The sequence below is a fragment of the Lithobates pipiens genome, unplaced genomic scaffold (assembly GCF_037356315.1).
Source record: "Lithobates pipiens isolate NorthernLeopardFrog02 unplaced genomic scaffold, aLitPip1_a1.2 Scaffold_1, whole genome shotgun sequence".
Lineage (NCBI taxonomy): Eukaryota > Metazoa > Chordata > Amphibia > Anura > Ranidae > Lithobates > Lithobates pipiens.
In genome coordinates this window covers 167,241,085-167,263,473 of record NW_027507685.1, presented here as the reverse complement: position 1 = coordinate 167,263,473, position 22,389 = coordinate 167,241,085, and the positions used below count along the sequence as shown (strand labels likewise).

At 39.6% G+C, this 22,389-nt stretch overlaps 1 protein-coding gene across 1 annotated transcript in view; it reads right to left on the bottom strand.

Moving 5' to 3' along the window:
* Positions 1-874: 874 nt before the first annotated feature.
* OLFML2A (olfactomedin like 2A) overlaps positions 875-22,389 on the bottom strand; it is a 374,838-nt gene continuing 353,323 nt past the window's right edge. The window contains exon 8 of the mRNA XM_077478845.1: positions 875-12,724. Within this exon, the coding sequence (XP_077334971.1) occupies positions 12,123-12,724 (602 nt within the window). The 3' untranslated portion in view covers positions 875-12,122. The remainder of the gene's footprint in view (positions 12,725-22,389) is intronic.

Sequence of the window (22,389 nt, the reverse complement as noted above, 5' to 3'; positions counted from 1 at the left end):
GCAGACAGATCAGACACCTTTGACACTTTTTTGGGACCATTGACATTTATACAGTGATCAGTGCTATAAAAATGCACTAATTACTGTGTAAATGTCACTGGTAGGGAAGGGGTTAACACTAGGGGGCAATCAAGGGATTACATGTGTTCCCTCATGAGTGTTTCTAACTGTAGGGGGATGGGACTGACTGGTGGATAAGACGTATCGCTGTTCGCAATTACTACAAACAGCAGATCTGTCTCTCCTCTTCTGTCAGAATGAGGGGTTTGTGTGTTTACATACACAAATCCCAGTTCTGGCTCTCGTTCCCGCGATCGCTTGTGGCTGGCAGAGATCGGCACCCGACGCCAATGTGCGTCAGGTCCCCCACTCTTAAAGGAGCCTCCTTACAGGTATGGCGATTAGCGGTAGGGAGCCACATTGCCATCGTATATATATGTGAGCTGAACGGCAAGTGGTTAACATTCTTCTTTCACTTAAGCCAGGCACCTGTAATAGATAGAAAATGACCTGAATTGCTGCAGTAATGAATAAAGGATGCTTTGCTAGGACAGCAAAGGCGTGCTCTTTACAATGGATATGTAAAAATAGAAGCAGGGCTTCACGCCTAGGAAATATAAAAGGGTTTATGACCTGTAGTGTCCATGCTGTGAATGCAGATCATATAGGTTTTTTTTTGTATCTTCATTTACTTAGATCTTGCCATTAAAATTCAGGTGAGTCACATGAAGTTAAAACCACATAAACTAACATTTTGGTTTACAACAACCTGTTTAATAAAACTGATCAAGGACAGCCGCACCACAAAACTTTGTGATTTCTGAGAAGACAAACTCACTTTACAATAAAATAAATAAAGCTTATCATCAAAGGCTCTTATTCATAGGAATCTTTATTTAAATGTTTTCTATTTTACAAGCGCAAATACAGATTTTGCCATTACAGTAGGACAAAACCAACTGTAATGTTATAAAAATGAAGTAAGCCATATCTTTTGCATGTTATGTTAAGCATCCACTTGCACAGGAGGTTTCATTTTTTTTTTCATGACAGTATTTGGAAATCAAAGAGTGATTTCTATGAAATGATTTATTAAGATTAACATATATATCTGCACGTATTATATACAAATAACGCTTTATATTTTCAACATATTAAAGGTAACGCTTAATATTTTCAACATATTTCATATTTAAAAAATATGGCATGCTTAAAAACTAAGATACTGTACATACTTTAATATAAAACAAAGAAACTTTAATCAGTTAAGTAAAAAAAAAAAAAAAAAGAAGAAGAAAAATAAATAAATGAAAGTGGAAATTCCACCGAGAACCACATTGTGAATTGTGTAACAGATTTGATATTTGAGAACAGGGAAGAACTGAACAGGTCTTGCAGATATTTTTCCACAATCTTTGAAACCTCTAAGGAATAACAAGCACTTGATAGTCGGAAATGCTCAATACTGCTTTCTAGGGTAAATGAGCCAACCCTCTTCCAAACACCATACTGGCCTTTGGACTGGGAGGGATTAAAAGAAAAGTGTGAGATTTCAAAATAACAAACATACATACTCACTTAGGTGGATCTGATGCTTCATCTGTCCCCCACTTCCTCTACACTGAGAACTGAGCGATCAGCGTTTTTTGTAGAGGTCGGTGTAGGCAGTGGGGGATGGATAGATAGGCCAGAACGCACAGAGTCACCAACTGTGTGTTCTGCCCCTCCAGTGCTCTAGAGCACTGGGCTGTGGAGGGGGTAGGAGTGACTGACTCAGGCTTTCAACACTGTAAGGCTGAGCCAGACGCTGCTCGGGCATCTGGGCGCATCCTGAAATTAAAATCGGGATCCCCCCAGCGCCTGGATTGGCTGAGTGATGCCAGATAGAAGGGAGTTTTAACCAACTGTCAGCTGAATCTGGGTCACAGGAGTGTGGAACTAAGTGCACTTCTGTGACCCATATGAGAAGTAGTGCCAAATGAGCTTCAGCCCTACTTCTCCTTTAAACTGGTTATAAACACCCTTAGACAACTCATGTATAGGAGAGGATCATTGCACCATCCAGCCAATAAAGGTATGTTAAAGAGCTATTCCTAAGCTGTGTAGAAACCACTAGGGATGATCGATCTCTGAAAAATTATCAGTAAGATGGAATGGATTTTCCGGGCCACCAATTACTATCCCCTCAAGACTACACTAGCGAAAGGAATATCTGCACAGTGCATAAAAACTCCGCAAGCAGTAAAAACCAACTTTTCAAATATGATTCCTTCCTTATTACCTCATGCTTTTACAGTCTGTAATTTGCAATAAGTAATGTATACACACTAATATATTTAAGAGTATACCCACCGAAAGCTTTTGTAACAGATCTTAGCTTTTTCAAACACCTGTTATACAGTTACACAATATACAGTTTCTCATAGTAACATGCAAAGTTTAAATATCTAACATGTATACATTTTAGAGTGGCGTTACACTCACATTCATTTTATTTATAGTATCATTATTAGACAGGTTAGTAAATGGACCTGTACAAATTAGAGCATTCTACTCATGCACTGTGTCTAGATTCAGGGAAGTCCCCTTCTCATTAGAATACTAAAGAAACAATGCAGCACAAGGGAGGTAGCCATCAGAGCAAACCCACCTGTGTATGTGAATGATGCATATCTTGATTTGAGGACCTTCAATGATATGGTAGTTCAAAGTACTAGCATAAATTGGTGTACCAAGGGTCAACCTGACTGTGTAGCAAGTGTATGCAATTCCTACTTCCTACAGCAGCATTTAGGAGCAAGCCTTCTCTATGGCTGATTATCAGACAGCAGTGTCCTCCATGACCAACCCAAATATAGAATGACTTATCATCAAGAGTTGGAGCTGTTAAGTATGAGAATTTAGACCCGTGGGTTAAGCACTGTAATTTTCCCTGTACTAAAATAAATAATGCATGGTGAAACTCTTATTATCTTGTACTGGTAGAAGGCAACAAAACAAGTGATACTTTCCAAACACAAAGTTGAAATTGTCATAGTCATGTCTTATCAGTTTGTTAGAAAGTTGTAATTAAATGGTAAGAAGATCTTTTTTTCGGATCACTCAATGCAAAACGCTATTATAACACAGTTGAAATAAAATATATTTTAAAAGCCAAAAAAAAAAAATCACAATTTATTCTACTGATTTTTGAAAATAAGGCATGGCAAACAGGATGATGGACAAAAAGGCATTTTTTTTTTCGTTAAGCTAAATTTTTTGACGTTGCCCTTTACATTCAACTTGCAGCAAAATTTGTAAAAACAAACTTGCTTTTAAAGCATGATGCTCTTACATCAAAACACTCAAATGCTGCATGACATGCTATTGTGAAAATAAACAACGGCATGTCACATCCTGATAAAACATTGCGGTGGTAAATGTGCTTTGGTTTATCAAAAATCTTTTACAAAATCATTTGAGAACAGGGAAATCATCAATGGGCTGTTGATAAACAAAAGCCATGTGATCATAATATGTGTCCACTTCTTAACTTTTTTACATTATGGTGAGTGACAAAAAAACACAATATAACAGCAACTACCCAGATGTACCCTTAAAGAAACAGCAATATTTTATTACAAAAAAAAATTTTGCCTGCAAGATTTTAGTCTCACATAATGCTGCTCATATGAATAGAAACAGATTTTTTTTCTACAAATTGCAGGCAAGTGAAAGGGTCTGGCTAATGCTGGCTTGTAGAGAATAATGGTCAATGTGAGGTAGACTCTGCCCACTTGTCTGCAGATTACAGACATAGCGTGGGAGTCTCTTAAAACAATGCACAAATACTATTCCGGGGATTCATGGCATCCATTTATTACTTGAAAATATGCCCACAGCTACATAATTTATAATCAGATTTTTTTCTTTTTATCAAAGCACAACTGTCCTTTAAAAAGAAAAAAAAAACAGTTTAATTAGAAAACTGATACAGCACATATTTGCAAGTGAATTATTAAAATATATTTCCATTTTAAACTATAGCCACACATTTTCAGAACTTCCAAAAAAATAAAATGTTGCTTTCTTGCAGCTTATATAATGGTACATAGTAAGTGATATTTCCAAGAATCCTTATTTTTCTACCACTATAACTGGTCTAATATTACCCTCCACCAAGAAGTCTGTAAAGGGTATAAGTCAAAATTGTACAAAGCCAGTTGCATGTTGTAAGGCAGCCCTTGCAATGCATTTAAGCACTTGGTGTTTTATCTTTCTTTCATAAGGTACTTGTCATCTAAAGAAGAGTTGTGAGGCTTCTTATTCCAATACCAATTCTCTTCATAGTTACATAGTAGGTTAGGTTGAAAAAAGACACAAGTCCATCCATCATGTCCAACCTATGTGTGTGATTATATATCAGTATTACATACATATTGTATATCCCTGTATATTGCGGTTGTTCAGGTGCTTATATAATAGTTTTTTGAAAAAATGCATGAGTACAAACCCTTTCCTTCTTCCTGTTTGGGACTGGTATTAGGACTTTTTGGTCTACTAGTTCCCCTATGAGTTGTGGTAATGCCTGAGCTTTTGCTGGGTCCATGGATAATTGAGTAATCAATACTCTTGCGGGAGGTCTTTGGTTGAACTCTAATGCTGCGTACACATGAGCTGAATGTCCGACAGAAAAAGTCAGATGGGAGATTTTCATCGTATATTCCAATCGTGCATATGCCCCATCGGACTTTTTACATCAAAAATACTTACAGACCTAGAAATAGAGCATGTTCTAAATATTTCCGACAGAACCAATTCCTATTGGGAAGACCACTCATCTGTATGATGTTCCGAGCAAAAACGATGCATGCTCTGAAACAAGTAGGAGAAGGAAGCTGGCTATTGAACTTCCATTTTCTAGTCCCGTCGTACGTGTTGTACGTCACCACGTTCTTGGCGGTCAGACTTTGGTGTGATTGTGTGTATGCAAGAACGCTTGAGCGGAATTCCATCTGAACTCCGTTGGAAAAAACATCAGAGTTTATTCTGACAGGGAAAACCGGTCGTCCATACAGGGCATAAGGCATATCCTTTCTTGATCATTCCCCTTACAAAGCTGTTGGAGGTTAATTTTTTCCACTGTGGAAGTAAATCCTCCAATCTTCCTCCCACTTGGCAGCTGGCATCACTGTGGTTTGGGATTTTTTTCAGAAGGGTTAAAAAGCACATTTGACTTTTGCCTCCCTCTCTGGGCAGACCAGTGATTTTTTGGCTTTCCCATATCCTGCGTTCTCGTTTCTACTTTATAGCGACAATTTTTTTTTCTGGGATTTGTTTTTTTCTTAACAGGTTCAGCTGTACGATCTAAGGCTTCATCTAGGTGGGTGCCAAAAATAAACTTGCCTGAAAAAGGAAAGCTACATAAGCATAACTTAGAGGCTGTGTCCCGCGGCCAGGTTTTGAGCTAAAGGGTTCTCTTGGCTGCTACAGATAATGAGGCTGCTCTGGTTGATAGTTTTACAGATTCCTCCGAGGCATTTGCAATAAAGTCTACTGCTTTAAAGAGCATGGGGAAGGATTTTAACAGCTCTGTCCTAGTTGTACCCACCGTCAGATGCTCTTGTAGTTGCTTTAACCAAAATTCAAATTTTGGGCTACGCAAGTTGTTGTCAGTGCTAGTCTGAAGTTTGCCATCGCATTGTCCCATGTTTTTTTTTTAAGATTACATCTCCTCTTTTGTCCTTGGGGTCCTCCAAGTGCCCCATGTCCTCAAAGACCAAATCTGAGTGTTTTGACACTTTTCCTAGGGGGGCATCTAATTTAGGGGATTGATTCCAGACTGGGTTGGGGTCCTCATCAAAGAGAAATCTTCTTTTCAGACTACTTAAGAAGGGTCTCTTGTCTGGTTCCTCCCACTCCCAGTACTAAATTTGTCATGATTTTATGTACAAGGAATACCTTGGGTTTCTTTTTATTCAACCCTTGATACATTTTGTCATGCCTTGAGTGTGTTTTTTTCTTCCTTCATCTCTAAGGTCTCATTATATTGCCCCCACTAGTTTATCCACTTACTCCTGGGAAAATGTTAACCTTGTGGATACACCTGAATCCTCCTGGCCTTCCTCCTTCCTTGAATCTGATTGGGAGAAATCTGGGTCAGTGTTTTTAAGGTAATTCTCCTTACTCTCTAAAAGAGCCTAAAGCTGCCCGAGAAGGAGATGTGGGCACCTGATCCGGCTGGCTAACAGCCAAGCCTGGGTCTTGTTGTGTATCTGAGATACATTTTCTGAATGATTGAAAACTAAATTGAATTTCATCCTTGAAGGAGCAGAGACATTTTGAAAAGGGGAAATCCTCCTTGCTCTTTAACACGGCTGTGATGCAAGTAGGACACAAAGTTTTTGTGTAACTAGATGAGAGCCTCGCATTACAAGGACATTTTTTCTTATGTGTCTTGGTAACGACTTTCTCTGATCTGGATTCTTTTTGAGAGGGGGACAAGAAGGAGAGAGGGTTTTTTTTTTAAAACAAATTAAACCCCATCTAGTCCTGGGCTCCTGCCAGTTTGCTAAGGTGCCCACAGAGCTATAAGGTGGTTCCCCCAGGATCTTCTAGTTGCCCCTGTAATAAATGAATACACAGGAAAAAAGGTTCTAGCAAGGCCAGTCTACCTGTGATGCACTGGTGTGTGACTCCCCCGGAGCGTGGGATGCCTCCATGGTGCACTGTTGTTGCTGGCGTCTAAAGCCCATGCTGTTGTGCCTTTTATCTATGGTGGTTTGACCTTCCCCTTGCTCTCTGCCACATCACATCCGCCGGAAGTGACGCCCAGCATTTTCCGGGTCACGGCGTTCTACAGCGAGGAGAGTGAGCTCTCTCACTGCTGATGCCGCCACCATGCTTCGCCATCACTGCCCACTCCCTGGCAACAGAGAGGGGGAGGTGGGGGGAACTCCATATCAATGCAGAGAGAACCCGTGGCCTGTGGAGAGGAAGGAAGGTGAGGGGGATTTTCAGCTAGTCTGGACAGCCGTTGATGATAGATGCTCTCCAACTCCATCTCCCCTTTGAAGTTGGTTCCTCTAGGCAACATGTCTCCTCTAACTGAGGAAACACAAAAACTGATCAGATGCCGGAGGGACCGTCTTTTAAAGCACTGGAGGCAATGGGTTTCCTGTCCGGGGAGGAGCTCCATCTCTCAAGGGCTGTCCTGGAAGACAAATGGGGGAAAATCAAGCAGCCAATTTAGTGAGCCTACAGCAGTAAGCAATGCTGATAGTGGTACAAGGCTGCTGAGATTGTTTCACTGATCCATGTTCAGCCAGCTTTAAATTAGCTGCCTGCTTGTTATTACTGAATAATAGGAAGAGTAGATGGTGCTACTTTTATTAATAGGATTATTTGATCTACCGATGGTTCATCTGAACAGAGAATCTACATTTATTGAAGTCAATTGGATATTAAAACTGAAGTCCTCCAGTCAGGCTTCAAGAGATATGTAGATGGTCTACACTTTCAGCATAGACATTATTCAACTTTAAGCTGGCCAATAGATGGAGCGATTTTCTTTCCTGCAACCCTTATCTACAAAAGCATTGTTTTTTGTAAAGGTGAACTAAGACTTTAATGTTGGAACTGATAACAAATCAGATTCCATGTGGTATTTTTCTAGGAAGGTACATTATTCAGACATAAATGCCCTGTTTTCTGTTCTGATTCTGTTCTGTTCAGTTAAAATAAAAATGTTTAAAACCATTTGCTGGCTGTGGCAAACCATGGCAAAAAGCTAAAAAAAAATGGCTCATCTTATTTTGGACAAAAAACAGGGCAGCGCTAAAACCACAAATATTACTGTACTGTATAACAGGCCACACATCACCAATTCTCACCATTATTTTAGCACCATCATGTTTCATCATCAAGTGTTAAAAATGAGCTTAGATGCAATGTATTGTAACTTGTATATCCTTTCTTTTTGTATTGTATTATAGTCAAGCAGTAATGCTATTTTGTATCTTTCTTGTCTGCCAAGTATAAAATATTGAAATATTGCATTGTAATATTTTATATTCATCACCTACATCACCTACAGAGAGCCAGTGTTTAGAACATACAGATTAATAAATCAGAGGATGAACATCTCTAGAGACCTTTATGCTACACATGAACAAAAAATTACTAAAAAAGTCACATTAGTGATGATCAACTTTCCTGATATGGGGAGGGGGGGCTTTAAGTGCATTCCCCCTAGCATCACCAAAGGGCTGCACATAAAATTAACTTAATATTCCTTATCAGAGACAGCAGACACATAACAGGAAATAGTCAAAGACTGCAGACATTACGCAAGAGATGGTCAAAGACTGCGAACATGATGAACGAGTTGGTCAGAGACTGCGGACATGATGGTCAGAGCCTGTGGACATTATGCAAAAGATGATCAGAGACAGTGGACATGATTCAAAAGGTGGTCACAGACTGCGTACATGATACAAGAGATGGTCAGATCCTGCAGACATATTGCAAAAGATTGTCAGAGACATTGGACATGATGCTGGTGATGGTCAGAGACTGTGGGCATGATACAAGAGATGGCCAGAGACCATGGAGACAAGAGATGGACAGACTGTGGAAATGATACAAGAGATGATCAGAGACAGCTGGCATGATATAAGAGTTGTGGGCATGACCCAGGTGTCAGTCATAGACTGTGGACATGATAGAGGCAATGGTTGGCGACTACAGGCATGACAAGAGAGATAGAGACTGTGGGTATGATACGAGTGATAGTCAAAGACTATAGCCATGATAAAAGAGATGCTCAGGGATTGCAGATGTGCTGAAGGAGACTGTCAGAGACTGTGAACATGATACAAGACTTGCTGCAAGAGACAGTCATACACTTTACATGAGAATGCTAGCAATCACTGCTATTGCAGGACAATAGGGAAACAGAATTTTTTGCACGGGCTATTAGGGCCACACAAAAGTGCCAAAGGGACATATACAGCACCAAATGGGGCACCAAGGCTCCACATGCATCATGTGGCCTGAACTGGAAGGGCTTAAAGTGTTTCTAAAGGCAGAAGGTTTTTTATCTTAATGCATTCTACTGTATATCCCAGCCCTCCTAATACTTACCTGAGGCCCATCTTGATCCAGCAATGTTGCACATGAGAGTCTCAGCTGTCTGGGGACTATCCCTCATTGGCTGAGATAGGAGCGGGCACCATTGGGTCCCTCTGCTGTCAAAGTCAGTGAGCCAATGAGCAGGGCCCAGCTGAATAGACACACAGAGCAGCGTCTCGATTCGGGTTGCCCCATAGCAAGCTGCTTGCTGTGGGGGAGGAGGGAGGGGCCAGGAGCACCGGCATGGAACCCCGCAAAGAGGAGGATCTGGTCTGCTCTGTGCAAAACCATTACACAGAGCAGGTGAGTATGACATTGTTCATTTTCCAAAAAAAACAAGCCTTTAGTATCACTTTAAGACTGAAGTGCAGGTCGAGTGGGTCAGTCAGCAGCTCTGCTTAAACAATTATGCTTCCCTCAGATTCACAGAACCAAAAAGCTGATATTTTTTCCTGTGACAATCATAGAATGGAAGTGGTAAAAGCAATTATCTACACCATTAGTAATTTGTTTGAGCTCTCTCTAACGAGGAACAGATATGACCCAATTGAAAACAACAGACTCTTGAGAAGTCTAAAGCCCCATACACACGAGCGGACTTTTCAACATCCAAAGTCCGACGGAATGATTCCGTCAGACTATTCGATCGTGTGTGGGCTGCAACGGACTTTTGATTCGCAAAAGTCTGACGGACTTTAGAAAATGGAACATGCTTCAAATTTTTCCGACAGAACTCCGTCGGACCCAGTTCCTCCGAAAAATGCGCTCGTGTGTATGCTATTCCGACGGACTAAAACCGACGCTAGGGCAGCTATTGGCTACTGGCTATGAACTTCCTTATTCGAGTCCAGTCGTACGTCATCACGTTAGAATCCGTCGGAGTTTGGTGTGATTTTGTGTGGCCAAGTCCGCTCAGTCAAAAAGTCCGTCAGAACTCTGTCGGAACTCCGGCAGAACTCCGGCAGAACTCCTTCGGATGTCTGTCGGACATAAGTCCTCTCGTGTGTATGGGGCTTTAGTAAGCTCAATTAGAAGTCAGTAAGCATCTCCTGATATATAGATGGCAGCTAGAGAACAAACTTACAGCTGTTTGTTGAACACAATAATTAAATTATGGAAGCATAATAATGGTAAAACATTAAAATGTAAGCCCCACCAAAATTAGCTTTTGGGTAAAGGTTAAAATAATAAAACAAAATTACTAACCAAACATACTTTATAATCTCCTTTTAAGAACTAAAATCTACAGAAGAAATTAAACTTCATTTTCTAATTTTGTTTATTTCCTTTACGCTTGATGTGGATACTTTTCTTTGAGCCAGGATACATTTGAAAACAGCCACAGAAATGTTCCCAAGGGATATTATCTGCAAGAAAATGTCACTGGCACTTGAAAACTGGCATTATATTATTCATTTTCAACAGTTTGGCGGTGAGTTTGCTCATTGACATTCATTTATTTATTGAGCATTTTCAGGTGAAAGTTATCATTTCCTGCTATTAAATTAGATAAAAAGATTTATGTTACAAGAATTTCCCAATTCCAAGTAGATGGTTGGAGTTTGTTTTAAAAAAATCTTTTCCAAGAGAAACATTTAGGATGCCAATGCTATCCTCTATCGAAAATTCATGCAACTTGGAGGAATTTTTTTGACATCCAATGAATATTCATTGCCCCTTAGTGAACAAAAATGGATAAAACACAAAACACTGCACTTCACTTTGCCAGTGCAATCACTTAAAGGGTAACTTCACTTTTGTTTGGAAAAAAATAGCTAATAGCTAATAAAAAGATATAGGATATGCAATTGCTACACATATCATATCATAATTGAATGTCAATAAAAAATACCTTTCTTTTTCAAACTGCAGCGCCATAATTCTCTGTAAAATTCACAGCAATATGGCAACCTGGATATGGTGGGTATGTTATTGAAGTACACAACAGAACCACAAATGTAATTTACTGCTTGTGTAATTAGCTCAATGATTTTGCCATATGTCCGTACTAAGATACAATTCAGAATTTAGGTATCCTCAGGTATTTCATGTTTGGTAAGATACTTCCAAAGGATCTTCCAAACCCCTTCTAAAGGGCTGCAGACCCTGCATTTTCCTCACTGAACACTGCAAGTGCATCAGCTGATTATTAATGAAAAGGTCACTCCCATTCAGATTAACTCTGCAAACAACAAAACATTTTTTCTTCAGAGTAGAAACAGGTAGAAATGTGTTTGTTAAACTCATGTACACTGATCAGATGGAGGCAACTGTTATTTTCTCAAGAAAAGTGGAGTTACTCTTTAAGCTGAACTCTAGCTAGAGAAAAAAAACACAAACACTAAAACACAAACGCTAAAATTAAAATGGCGACAGACCATCAGAACTCACAGGACATGAGCATGCAGTATGTCAGCAAAGGCTGAACAAAACAAGAGGCGATCCGTATGCTTTGCAAATGTGTTTTTCGCTGTTTGCTCTTCAATTCATTCCCATTTTCCTAATCTTTTAACGGAAGTAGAATACTGTTTAAAAAATTGCACAAAACACATTTTCTGCTTCATAAAAATAACTCATGATAAAATAACCCCAAAAACATTATACATAGTAAAAAATTTGAAGTTCATGGAGAATGGGGGGGGGGGGGTCCTTTGGTGGTCCTTTAAATGCATAGTTGATCCCAAGTGTTTTGTGTTACATCTGTTCAACTGCTTTCATCGGAGTAAGCTAAAAAATATAGGATGTCAAAAGGCTGACAATTAAAAGACTTTTTATTATACTATGGGGCATTCATTCCATGTCCATTCACACATCCAAAGTATTGTTTAGTTTCATGACAAGGGATTAGTCACATATCATGTTACTGAACCATTAAACTTTTCATGGCTAAACCTCTTCTGACTCCCAGAATAATACTTGAGTTGCTCCCCAAGCAACTTGTTTTAATTGATTCTTAAAAAGTGCACTCTTTGCATAGGCTTGATCTATGTCTTAACAAGCTATCAATCCAATCAGTCAACAAAGTTCACTTTGTATGTCAACTGGTGCCCATTGTCCCAAGCATATAGTACTTTCTCTTTAGGATTGTAGTCAATCTGTGTTGTAAAGGCATATTCATTAATGAAAGGCAACTTTGGATCTGCTTCAGTATCTGTGTGAGTATCGTAAGCATAGGAAATTTGCCCTTCTTTCTGGTTATACACATCCACAGCATACAGAATTCCACAAACAATAAAGCAGTTTCCATAGGAATTCCGTTTCAGGCCAGTCTTCCATGTTGTCTCCTTCTTTGTAGATAAATCATTGGGGTCAAGTTTACTGATGACAATTACTTCTTGTTGAGCATAATCGTAGTCCACAGATGGGTAAATGACCCAGAGGCCACTTTCATCAATAGCAAAGTCAATATCAGAATGACCTCTCCACTTCCATGGAGTGGTGTCTTCATATACCACATCGTGAAGAAGTGTCCAGGCTGCTACAAAACGCTGCTTCAAATCATACTTGATAATGTTTTTTGTAAAAGCTCTGTTGTAGTAAAAAGCTCCTTGATATACAACATGCCCTGTACCAATCCAATTGTAAGGGACCTTGTACAAGTTGCTCCACCGACCTGCAACAAAAGTTGCAGATTGTTAGAAGACATCACTGCTGAATAACTACTACTTAATCACAACTGTAAAGAATTAATTCAGTTCAGTAAATGACCTATAACAAGCACAGATCACAAGAAATCAGAAGTCCTAATTTGCATATTTTTCCTGGGTTTGTGACTCAGATTGTTTTGAAGCCAGGCTACTAGCATTGTCTAAAGATCTCAGCGATGGCAACATATATATTTAAGTCAGTACAAGTTCTTTTAGCACCACAAGTTTATCCTTTATATTGATAATACATTTCATCATCACTTAATGAACACAAAATTATTAATCTGCCCAGTTATCAGAAATCGAGCAGCAAGTCACCAACATTCTAACATATACAAATCATGTCCCTCCTAGAAATCCAGGGTGACCCAACCACATAAACAGTGCACGAGACTAGGGAGAGAGGGAACTCTTCTGCTGCCGCCCAGGTCCCAGGGGAAAAGGAAAAATCCCCCCACACAGCTCTTATATAGACAATCCCAATTTCCAGAAAATTCCATTGGAATATTCCTGGAAATATCATTAACATATTTAGAGGGACCGTAACTTTTTCCTGCTAAATCATGGTAAAAGACAATTAAATGTTATTTTAAAGATATGAGGTGAAGTGGCCACAATCTCAAGCAGATGGGCTCCAAATTGTGCCCCCCCCTTTTCATGAGATTGTAGGCCACAAGGCTCAGGAGGCGGAGTCTAGCTCAATGGACATATCCCACTAGAGCTCTGCTCTGTGAAGGAGGAGAACCCCTAAACAAAGACAGCCCGCCAAATTATTTCTTACAGAAAATCTGTCTGAACATTCCTGTGAGGTGAGAGAATCATTTGGACTAAAAATGGTATTGAGGGGAGCCCGGAATAAGTTTAAAAATACCCCCAGAGGAGGCGCTCAGGCAAAGACTGCAGTGAAAATGGTGCCAGTCTTCTCAGCTACAGGCACAATCACCTCAGCACACAGGATAAAAACACAGCGGTCTCAGCAAGTCTCCTCAGAAGAATCTGACACTGAATTATTTCTGTCACAGAAATCTTCACATGAATTAACTGCATCCCAAAGCCTTATGAAACAATTTGAGAAGATGCTCAACAAAGCATTAAAGATTACCTCAGAACAAATAACCAGTAACCTGACTAAAGAAATCAGAGAATTGGGAAATCGCACAGCTGCGCTGGAAATTAAAGTTGAAGAAATAGAAAACTCAACACTTGAATGAAATAGATCTTCTTAAAGAAGAAAACATTAAACTACAAAATAAACTGGAAGATTATGAGAACCGTGCAAGAAGGTCCAATTTGTGATTCAGATGTATACCTGAATCGATCACTGACTTATCTGCCACAATAACAGCAATATGCCAAGAATTGCAACCAGGAATACCGATTGGAAGGCTGGAAATGGACAGGGTGCACAGAGCTCTCATGCCTAAAAAAGCAGATGGACCCCCACGTGACATCATAGCAAAGTTCCATTTTTATCGCACAAAGGAACAACTCTTAATTGCAGCCAGAGAGAAAGACAACCTAACCTTCCAGGGTCACAATTTTCAGATTTTCACTGATCTCTCTCAAGTAACCATTTCTAAAAGACGTGCCATGAAACCGCATTTAATGGAATTACAACGTCATAACATCACATAGCAATGGGGTCAATGGGGTTTTCCATTCTCCATATGCTTCAGTTAAAAAGGTACCAAACACATCTGTAGATCACTGAAAGAAACTTCAACAAGCCTTACTTGACCTTAAATTGATCGATGGAACATCTGCAGCTACAACCTCACGTAGAAGAACAGCATCTACCTCTTCCCTACCTAACTCATCCCATGCAAATGGGAAAAATGGGGTTCATCACAAACATAAAAGGGGTCGCTATGTTTCCCCCCCACAGGACCAAAAAGATCCAATGGATTGACAGGCTATTCTTTAAGAAATACGGCTATAAGCTAATATGGGAGATATGTTCCCAGAGGAACTATAACATACTGAACTCATTAACTATGCTCATTTGACCCAAAATTGCAGCCTGCACCTGTATCCTATGAATAGAATACATTTTGGGTCAGGGGAAATCCCCTACTAAGGTTAAACCTGAATATGCTGAGCACAATCATATGGGAACTTCATTTTCATCAGCTATGTCCAATATATGAAACAAAGTTTCTTTTTCTCTTTACCTAAATAGAATGGTTAAAATAGCTCTCCTTATTTACTACTTGCCACCTAGCGTTGAATAATATTATCATTAAACAAATAAGGAGACTCATTCATGACTGAAAAGATATAATTTATTTCTAGGGTTGATGTACTTATATAGGCTTTAGAAACAAAGTTTTAGAGAAGTCTAAGTTCTTGATAAAAGACATATCCCATTTACCTTTTTTAGATTAGATAGACTACTTTTCAAGTATTGCAGGGATTTAATCATCTTAATTATTTTATTTTTTTCAATTTTTCTTGGAAAACCTATTATAGAAAATAGATAATACTTTCATTAAGCCATAAGGGCTATAAACATGCATCCTAGCGATGCAAAAAGTTTTTTTTTCCTTTTTTTTATTTTATATTTTTTGTTTCTTGTTTAACAAAGCAGTTCTTTTCACAGAAGTTCTGTGTGCCTCACCTAGTCTTCCTCGGATCCCCTCCCTTAATATGGGGGGACTCGACGAGGGTCTCTTGTCCCCTGTTGGCGGGTTTTACCCTTCACTACGGGTACATTTTGAATACCTTCATATTATATTATTAAGCTTAGGTAATGTAAACGTATGTATCTGTCTTTTTCTTCTTTCCTAATCTAGATAACACTGGACTTTTCTTTCTTTTTTCCCTTTTCAAGTCCATGGAGTCGAGAAATAGTCAGGTTGGAACAATGGGTGAGTGCTGCCTATTGTCTCAGCTACCATGGCCCCCTTAAACTTTTTATCCCTGAACGTACAGGGACTCAATGTCCCACAGAAACGCACTAAAGCGTTTAAGTCATTCCAAGCAAAAAATGCACACATTGTGTGCCTGCAAGAGACTAATTTTACAGTAAAATCAACGCCTACATTTTTTAGTTCATACTATCCACAAATAGTCACTGCCTCAACCAATACCAAACAACATGGAACTCTTGTGGCTTTCCACTGGTCCACTCTATTCACAATTCATTTGGAAATTAAGGATCCAGAAGGAAGATATCTAATCCTTACGGGACACATTTTGGACACAGAAGTAACTGTGGTTTCTTATTATGCACCTAACAAAGAGCCAATTCCATTCTTAACACATCTATTACAAGTAGTTAATGCACATAGTCTGGGAACAATCATTGTATGTGGCGATTCCAACCAGGTTCTCCTACCATTACTGGACAAAACACCATATACTTCACCCCGTAACTCTAAATATCTCTCTTTCAACTCCTTTCCAAACACAATTTAATTGATTCATGGAGAGAGAATAATCCAACAAAAATAAATTACACCTACTTTTCACACAATTACTTCTTCTTTCACGATTTCTTCTATGTACAATGCTGTGGAGCCTCCTTCGTTAGCTATCTTGTACATGGGATGGTGGGAAGAATGTTTAATTTTTTCACATCTCAACATCTATGTACCCAACATCCACTGGTTATGGGCGATACATAGACGACCTGATCTTAATTTGGGACCACACTGATTTCTCTTTAACTTATTTTGTCTCATACCTCAACAATAACAGCTTTAATCTTGAATTCTCTTATGCCAGCAACAACATTGTGATTGATTTTCTAGATATCACACTCAGGGGTGACCACAGCACTGGTCTTATAAATACTGAAACTTTCCGCAAACCTACTGCCGGAAATTCCTTACTTCTGGCCTCTAGCTGTCATCCACCCCATACTATTCGTTCCATTCCGGTGGGTGAATTTATTAGAGCTAAGCGCAACTGCTCCACCCCAGAAAGTTTTCAGCTAGAATGTTCTAACATCTCAAAACGATTAAGGGATAGAGTGATAGACCTCAATAGAGCCATTTCCATAGCCTCAGAGAAGGACAGGAACAATCTATTACACAATAAAGAGACATCCCCTTGCTTTCTAAAATATATAGAACATAAAAAGAACAAGGACAGGAGTTCCCTTACCTTTGTCACCACTTTTTCCAGAGAGTTTAATCAGATCAAACAGATTGTTAATAAACATCTTCCCATTCTTTATGGTGACAAGGACCTAATAGATGTGCTGTCTAAGGGGTGCAATTTCTCTTGCCGTCGTGCTCCAACTTTAGGTAACTCTTTGTCACCCAGTCTACATCAATTCACCACTATTTCCAAAACGTGGCTCAGTATTAATGGCTCGTATAGTTGTGGTTTGAATACTTGTAGGTATTGTAACAAACATAATAAGAATCACAAGTCTATCACTAGACATGTGCATTCGTTTCCGTCCGAATGCATTTTCGTCCGAATTTCAGCTATTTTCGTTTTCGTTTTGACAAACGATAACGAAAGCACAAAATCCGAAAAATTAACATGACTCTGACAATAACAAGCTGTCTATAGAACCTGTGGTCGAATGTGCCTAACCTTACCTCTATTAGTCCAAGATTATATAGAGAAAATATTCGACAGAGAAAAAAGATTTGACAGAGAGAAAAGATTCTGCAAGTTACTGTCCTAAAAAGTGTTTGGGGACCCGGGTCCTGCCCCAGGGGACATGTATCAATGCAAAAAAAAGTTTTAAAAACGGCCGTTTTTTCGGGAGCAGTGATTTTAATAATGATTAAAGTGAAACAATAAAAGTGTAATATTCCTTTAAATTTCGTAGGGGGGGGGTGGTTGTCTATAGTATGCCTGTGAAGGGGCTCATGGTTGTGGCCGGTGGTTGTGGAGGTCTGCGGGCGGGGGGCTTATCAGAATCTGGAAGCCCCCTTTAACAAGGGGACCCCCAGATCCCGGCCCACCCCCTGTTTGAAATGGTAAGGGGGTACAAAAGTACCCCTACCATTTCACAAAGAAAGTGTAAAAAATGGTTAAATAAAAAAAACACACTTTTGAAAAATTCCTTTATTAAAAATAAAAAAAATAAAAAAAAGATTCCAGCGGCGGTAATCCACTCTTGCTATCCAGCGACGGACGGTCATCTCTCCAGCGATGGCTCATCTCATCCAGCGCAGCGAATCCATCCTTCTTCTGTCTCCGTGGAGGAGACACTGCAGGCATTCTGGCGGCCTGACGTTTCTTATATATGGAGGGCGGGGCCACCCGTCACCTGACCCCGCCCCCCTCTGACGCAAGGGGAAACCCGGGGTTCCCTGTGAGGTATGGGTGACTCCGCCCCCCTCTGATGTAACACAGGCAGGTTTCCGTTACATCAGAGGGGGGCGGGGTCACCCATACGTCACAGGGAACCCCGGGTTTCCCCTTGCGTCAGAGGGGGGCGGGGTCAGGTGACGGGTGGCCCCGCCCTCCGTATATAAGAAACGTCAGGCCGCCGGAATGCCTGCAGTGTCTCCTCCACGGAGACAGAAGAAGGATGGATTTGCTGCGCTGGATGAGATGAGCCATCGCTGGAGAGATGACCGTCCGTCGCTGGATAGCAAGAGTGGATTACCGCCGCTGGAATCTTTTTTTTATTTTTAATAAAGGAATTTTTCAAAAGTGTGTTTGTTTTATTTAACCATTTTTTACACTTTCTTTGTGAAATGGTAGGGGTACTTTTGTACCCCCTTACCATTTCAAACAGGGGGGGGCCGGGATCTGGGGGTCCCCTTGTTAAAGGGGGCTTCCAGATTCTGATAAGCCCCCCGCCCGCAGACCTCCACATCCACCGGCCACGGTTGTGGGGATGAGGCCCTTGTCCTCATCAACATGGGGACAAGGTGCTTTGAGGGGTCACAGACCCCCAAAGCATCCTCCCAATGTTGAGGGCATGTGGCCTGGTACGGTTCAGGAGGGAGGGGGGGCCGCTCTCTCGTCCCCCCTCTTTTCCTGTAGCCTGCCAGGTTGCGTGCTCGGATAAAGGGTCTGGTATGGATTTTTAGGGGGAACCCCACATCAAATTGTTTCTTAAATTTGAGGCAGGGTTCCCCTTAATATCCATACCAGACCTGAAGGGCCTGGTAATTGAATTTGGGGGACCCCCATGCTTTTTTTTTATTTATTTTTTTTATTTTTTATCAATGACTTTCAATGAGTGTTCTCTGTATTACGGGATCCGACAATTCATAATAGCTGCGAGTGATTTTAAAGGACTTTTTTCCTGCATAAATGACACTTTGTGCAGGGACAATTCTAAGCACCAGAAACATGAGCCCCTTCACAGGCATACTATAGACAACCCCCCCTACGAAATTTAAAGGAATATTACACTTTTATTGTTTCACTTTAATCATTATTAAAATCACTGCTCCCGAAAAAACGGCCGTTTTTAAAACTTTTTTTTTGCATTGATACATGTCCCCTGGGGCAGGACCCGGGTCCCCAAACACTTTTTAGGACAGTAACTAGCAAATTAGCCTTTAAAATTAGCACTTTAGATTTTGAACGTTGGAGTCCCATAGACTTTAATAGGGTTCTAAAGTATGCTATATACTAGCTCCGTCGAATCTTCTTTATACATTCGACAGACACCATAAGCCTTCAAAGACAGATTCGACCGTAATTCATGTGGATTTTCGGACGAATGCAATTTTTGAACGAAAAACTAAATAAATAAAAACGAATTTCGGGAGTAACTAAATAAATTAAGTTTTCGGACGAAAACGAAATTCCGAAACAAAATATTTTACTCTGCACATGTCTATCTATCACCTCGTACCATAATAATAAGGTATTTCCTATTAAGGACTTTATAAATTGTAGTACTCAATATGTAGTCTACATGATAGAATGTGATGTTTGTAAATTACAATATGTAGGATGCACCACTAGGCCCCTTCGCACAAGGATTAGCAAACATTATAATGGAGCAGCATATAGTAATGAGAGAAGGTCATCCAATGTATCTAAACACTTCAAATTTACATATGATGGTAATATGGATTGCTTCTCTTTCGCTGCAGTTCAAAAAAATCAGAATGTCAGTATGTGGAGGAGACAGGCACAGAGGGCTACTGGAACAGGAAGTCAAGTGGATTTTCCTGTTGGGGACACGCACCCCCACAGGCATGAACCACAGATGGGACGTGGATCTATTTCTCAAATGAGATCATCCTATCCCATCTTTGGTTTCATTGTGACCTGCCTCAATATCTGCCTTTTTGTCCCAGTAGGTTCCCTCTGTGCTTATTTTTCTGTCTTCTATTTTTTCCTCCTTTTCTCTCCTCCTTCCTTTTTTTTTTTTTTTTTTGATCCTGCTATAAATGTAATCCTTTTCTTTCTGATCCTGCCATAAATTGCATCTCTCTTCTTTGATCCTGTCATAAATTGAATTTTTCTTTTTTGATCCTGCCATAAATTGTATCCCTCTTCTCCGATCCTGCCATAAATTAAATTTTTCTTTTTTGATCCTGCCATAAATTGGATCCTCTCCTTTTGATCCTGCCATAAACTCAATTCTTCTTTTTGATCCTGCCATAAATGTAATCCCTTTCTTTCTGATCATGCCACAAATTCCATCTCTCTTCTCTGATCCTGCCATAAATTGAATTTTTCTTTTTTAATTCTGCCAGAAATGTAATTACTCTCTTTTTGATCCTGTCATAAACTTAATTCCTCTTTTTCATCCTGCCATAAATTCAATCACTCTCTTTGTGATCCTGCCATAAATTGTATCCCTCTTCTGTGATCCTGCCATAAATTAAAATTTTCTTTTTTGATCCTGCCATAAATTAAATGTTTCTTTTTTGATCCTGCCATAAATTGAATCCCACTCCTTTTGATCCTGCCATAAACTTAATTCCTCTTTTTGATTTTGCCATAAATTGAATCCCTTTCTTTTTCACCCTGCCATAAACTTAATTCCTCCTTTTGATCCTGCCATAAATGTAATCCCTCTTTTTTTGATCCTGCTACAGATTGCATCCCTCTTCTCTGATGCTGCCATAATTTGAATTTTTCTTTTCTTTTTTGATCCTGCCAAAAATGTAATCCCTCTCTTTTTGATCCTGCCATAAATTGCATCTCCTCTCCTATCCTGGCCATAATTTGAATTTTTATTTTTTGATCCTGCCATAAATTGAAGCCCGCTCTTTTTGATCCTGCCATAAACTTAACTCCTCTTTTTGATCCTGTCATAAATGTAATCCTTCTTTTTTTGATCCTGCCAAAAACGTAATTTCTCTTTTTGACTCTGCCGTACATTTAATCCCTCTCTTTTTGATCCTGCTATGAACTGAATCCCTCTTTTTTGATCCTGCCATAAAATGAACCCTTTTTTTTTCTCTATCTTGATTTTACTTTGTGGTGTTATCACTAAGGAAGCAGGAAGAAGGAGAGAAAAGGAAAAAAAAGGGAAATTTTTTTTTTTACTTGAACATAAGTCTGCATTTTCATCTTCTTCTAAGAAATACATTTTTCCTTGAAGCAATAGGGTCTTAATATTTTATGTAGCATTTTTCTACACACTTCCTCTTGGCTCAGCAAATTAACTTTTTACATTGCCTTTTTTTCTCCCCCCCTTCTCATGTTGGCTAAAAACAGGTGTAGTCACTAACCACTTGAATAATTGGTGGTATCAATTAAATATGCTAATTTTCTGTGACACTAACCTGATGGGCCAATGGAGTTTGCACATGTGTATGTGAGTATATATATATATTTAGCCATATCTGTTTTAAACCAGCTACGACTAAGGCTATTGCCGAAACGCGTCAGTTAATTGTTTTACTGTCACATTGATGTACCAATAAACGACACTTCAAGGATTACAGTGTTGCCAGCTCTTCTTACTACTGTTACGTTTTTGCATGAAACACTGACACCAGGAAATTGGTGGCCTGGGGGTGCATGCAAGCTCTACCTCCCACTCTCCCAGGCTGGATTGATGAAGTGAATAACACCTTGACTTATAAAAAGGTTCTCTACATTAATCCAAGTTGCCCCAGTAAATATAAAACAATTTGGGATAGACGGCTATTGTCTGCAGCTACATGTACCTCATAAATTCTATCACTGGTGTCGTATATCTGAATTGTTTTTCCCACTTTTATATACTGCTATTAGGGCTATAGCGAAGATGCTTTATTGCTATATACCCTCCCTGGAAATAGCCTATTAGACTGAGCTTGTGGCTACTGTTGCTTCTTATTCATTAATATGATAGATTCCCACATCACTTGCTGTATACCGTTAATGTACTTTATATCTGCGATGCCTCCTGTACAATTGTCATTACTTTTTCTGTTTTATATGGTTTTTCTGTATTTCTTATATGAACCATATTTGTACTATTGCTTGTGCATTAAAATAAATAAAAATATTGATGTTTGAACAAATTAAAAATAGTTTTGTGACATTCAGACAGTAAAGAAGCCCTGCACAGCTTATGGTAAGCTCCAATTTCATTGCGTGGGCAAGTGTCTTCTCATACCGCTGTCAGGGATGGCTTAGCCCTTCCTCCTCTGGGCTGGCCGCTCAGCTGTCCGGTAATTGCCAGCTCTCTTCTCTTTCCACAGTTACCAGCTGTTCCCGATGATGCTCGTCTGACCTGCCTATTAAAAGCCTTCCT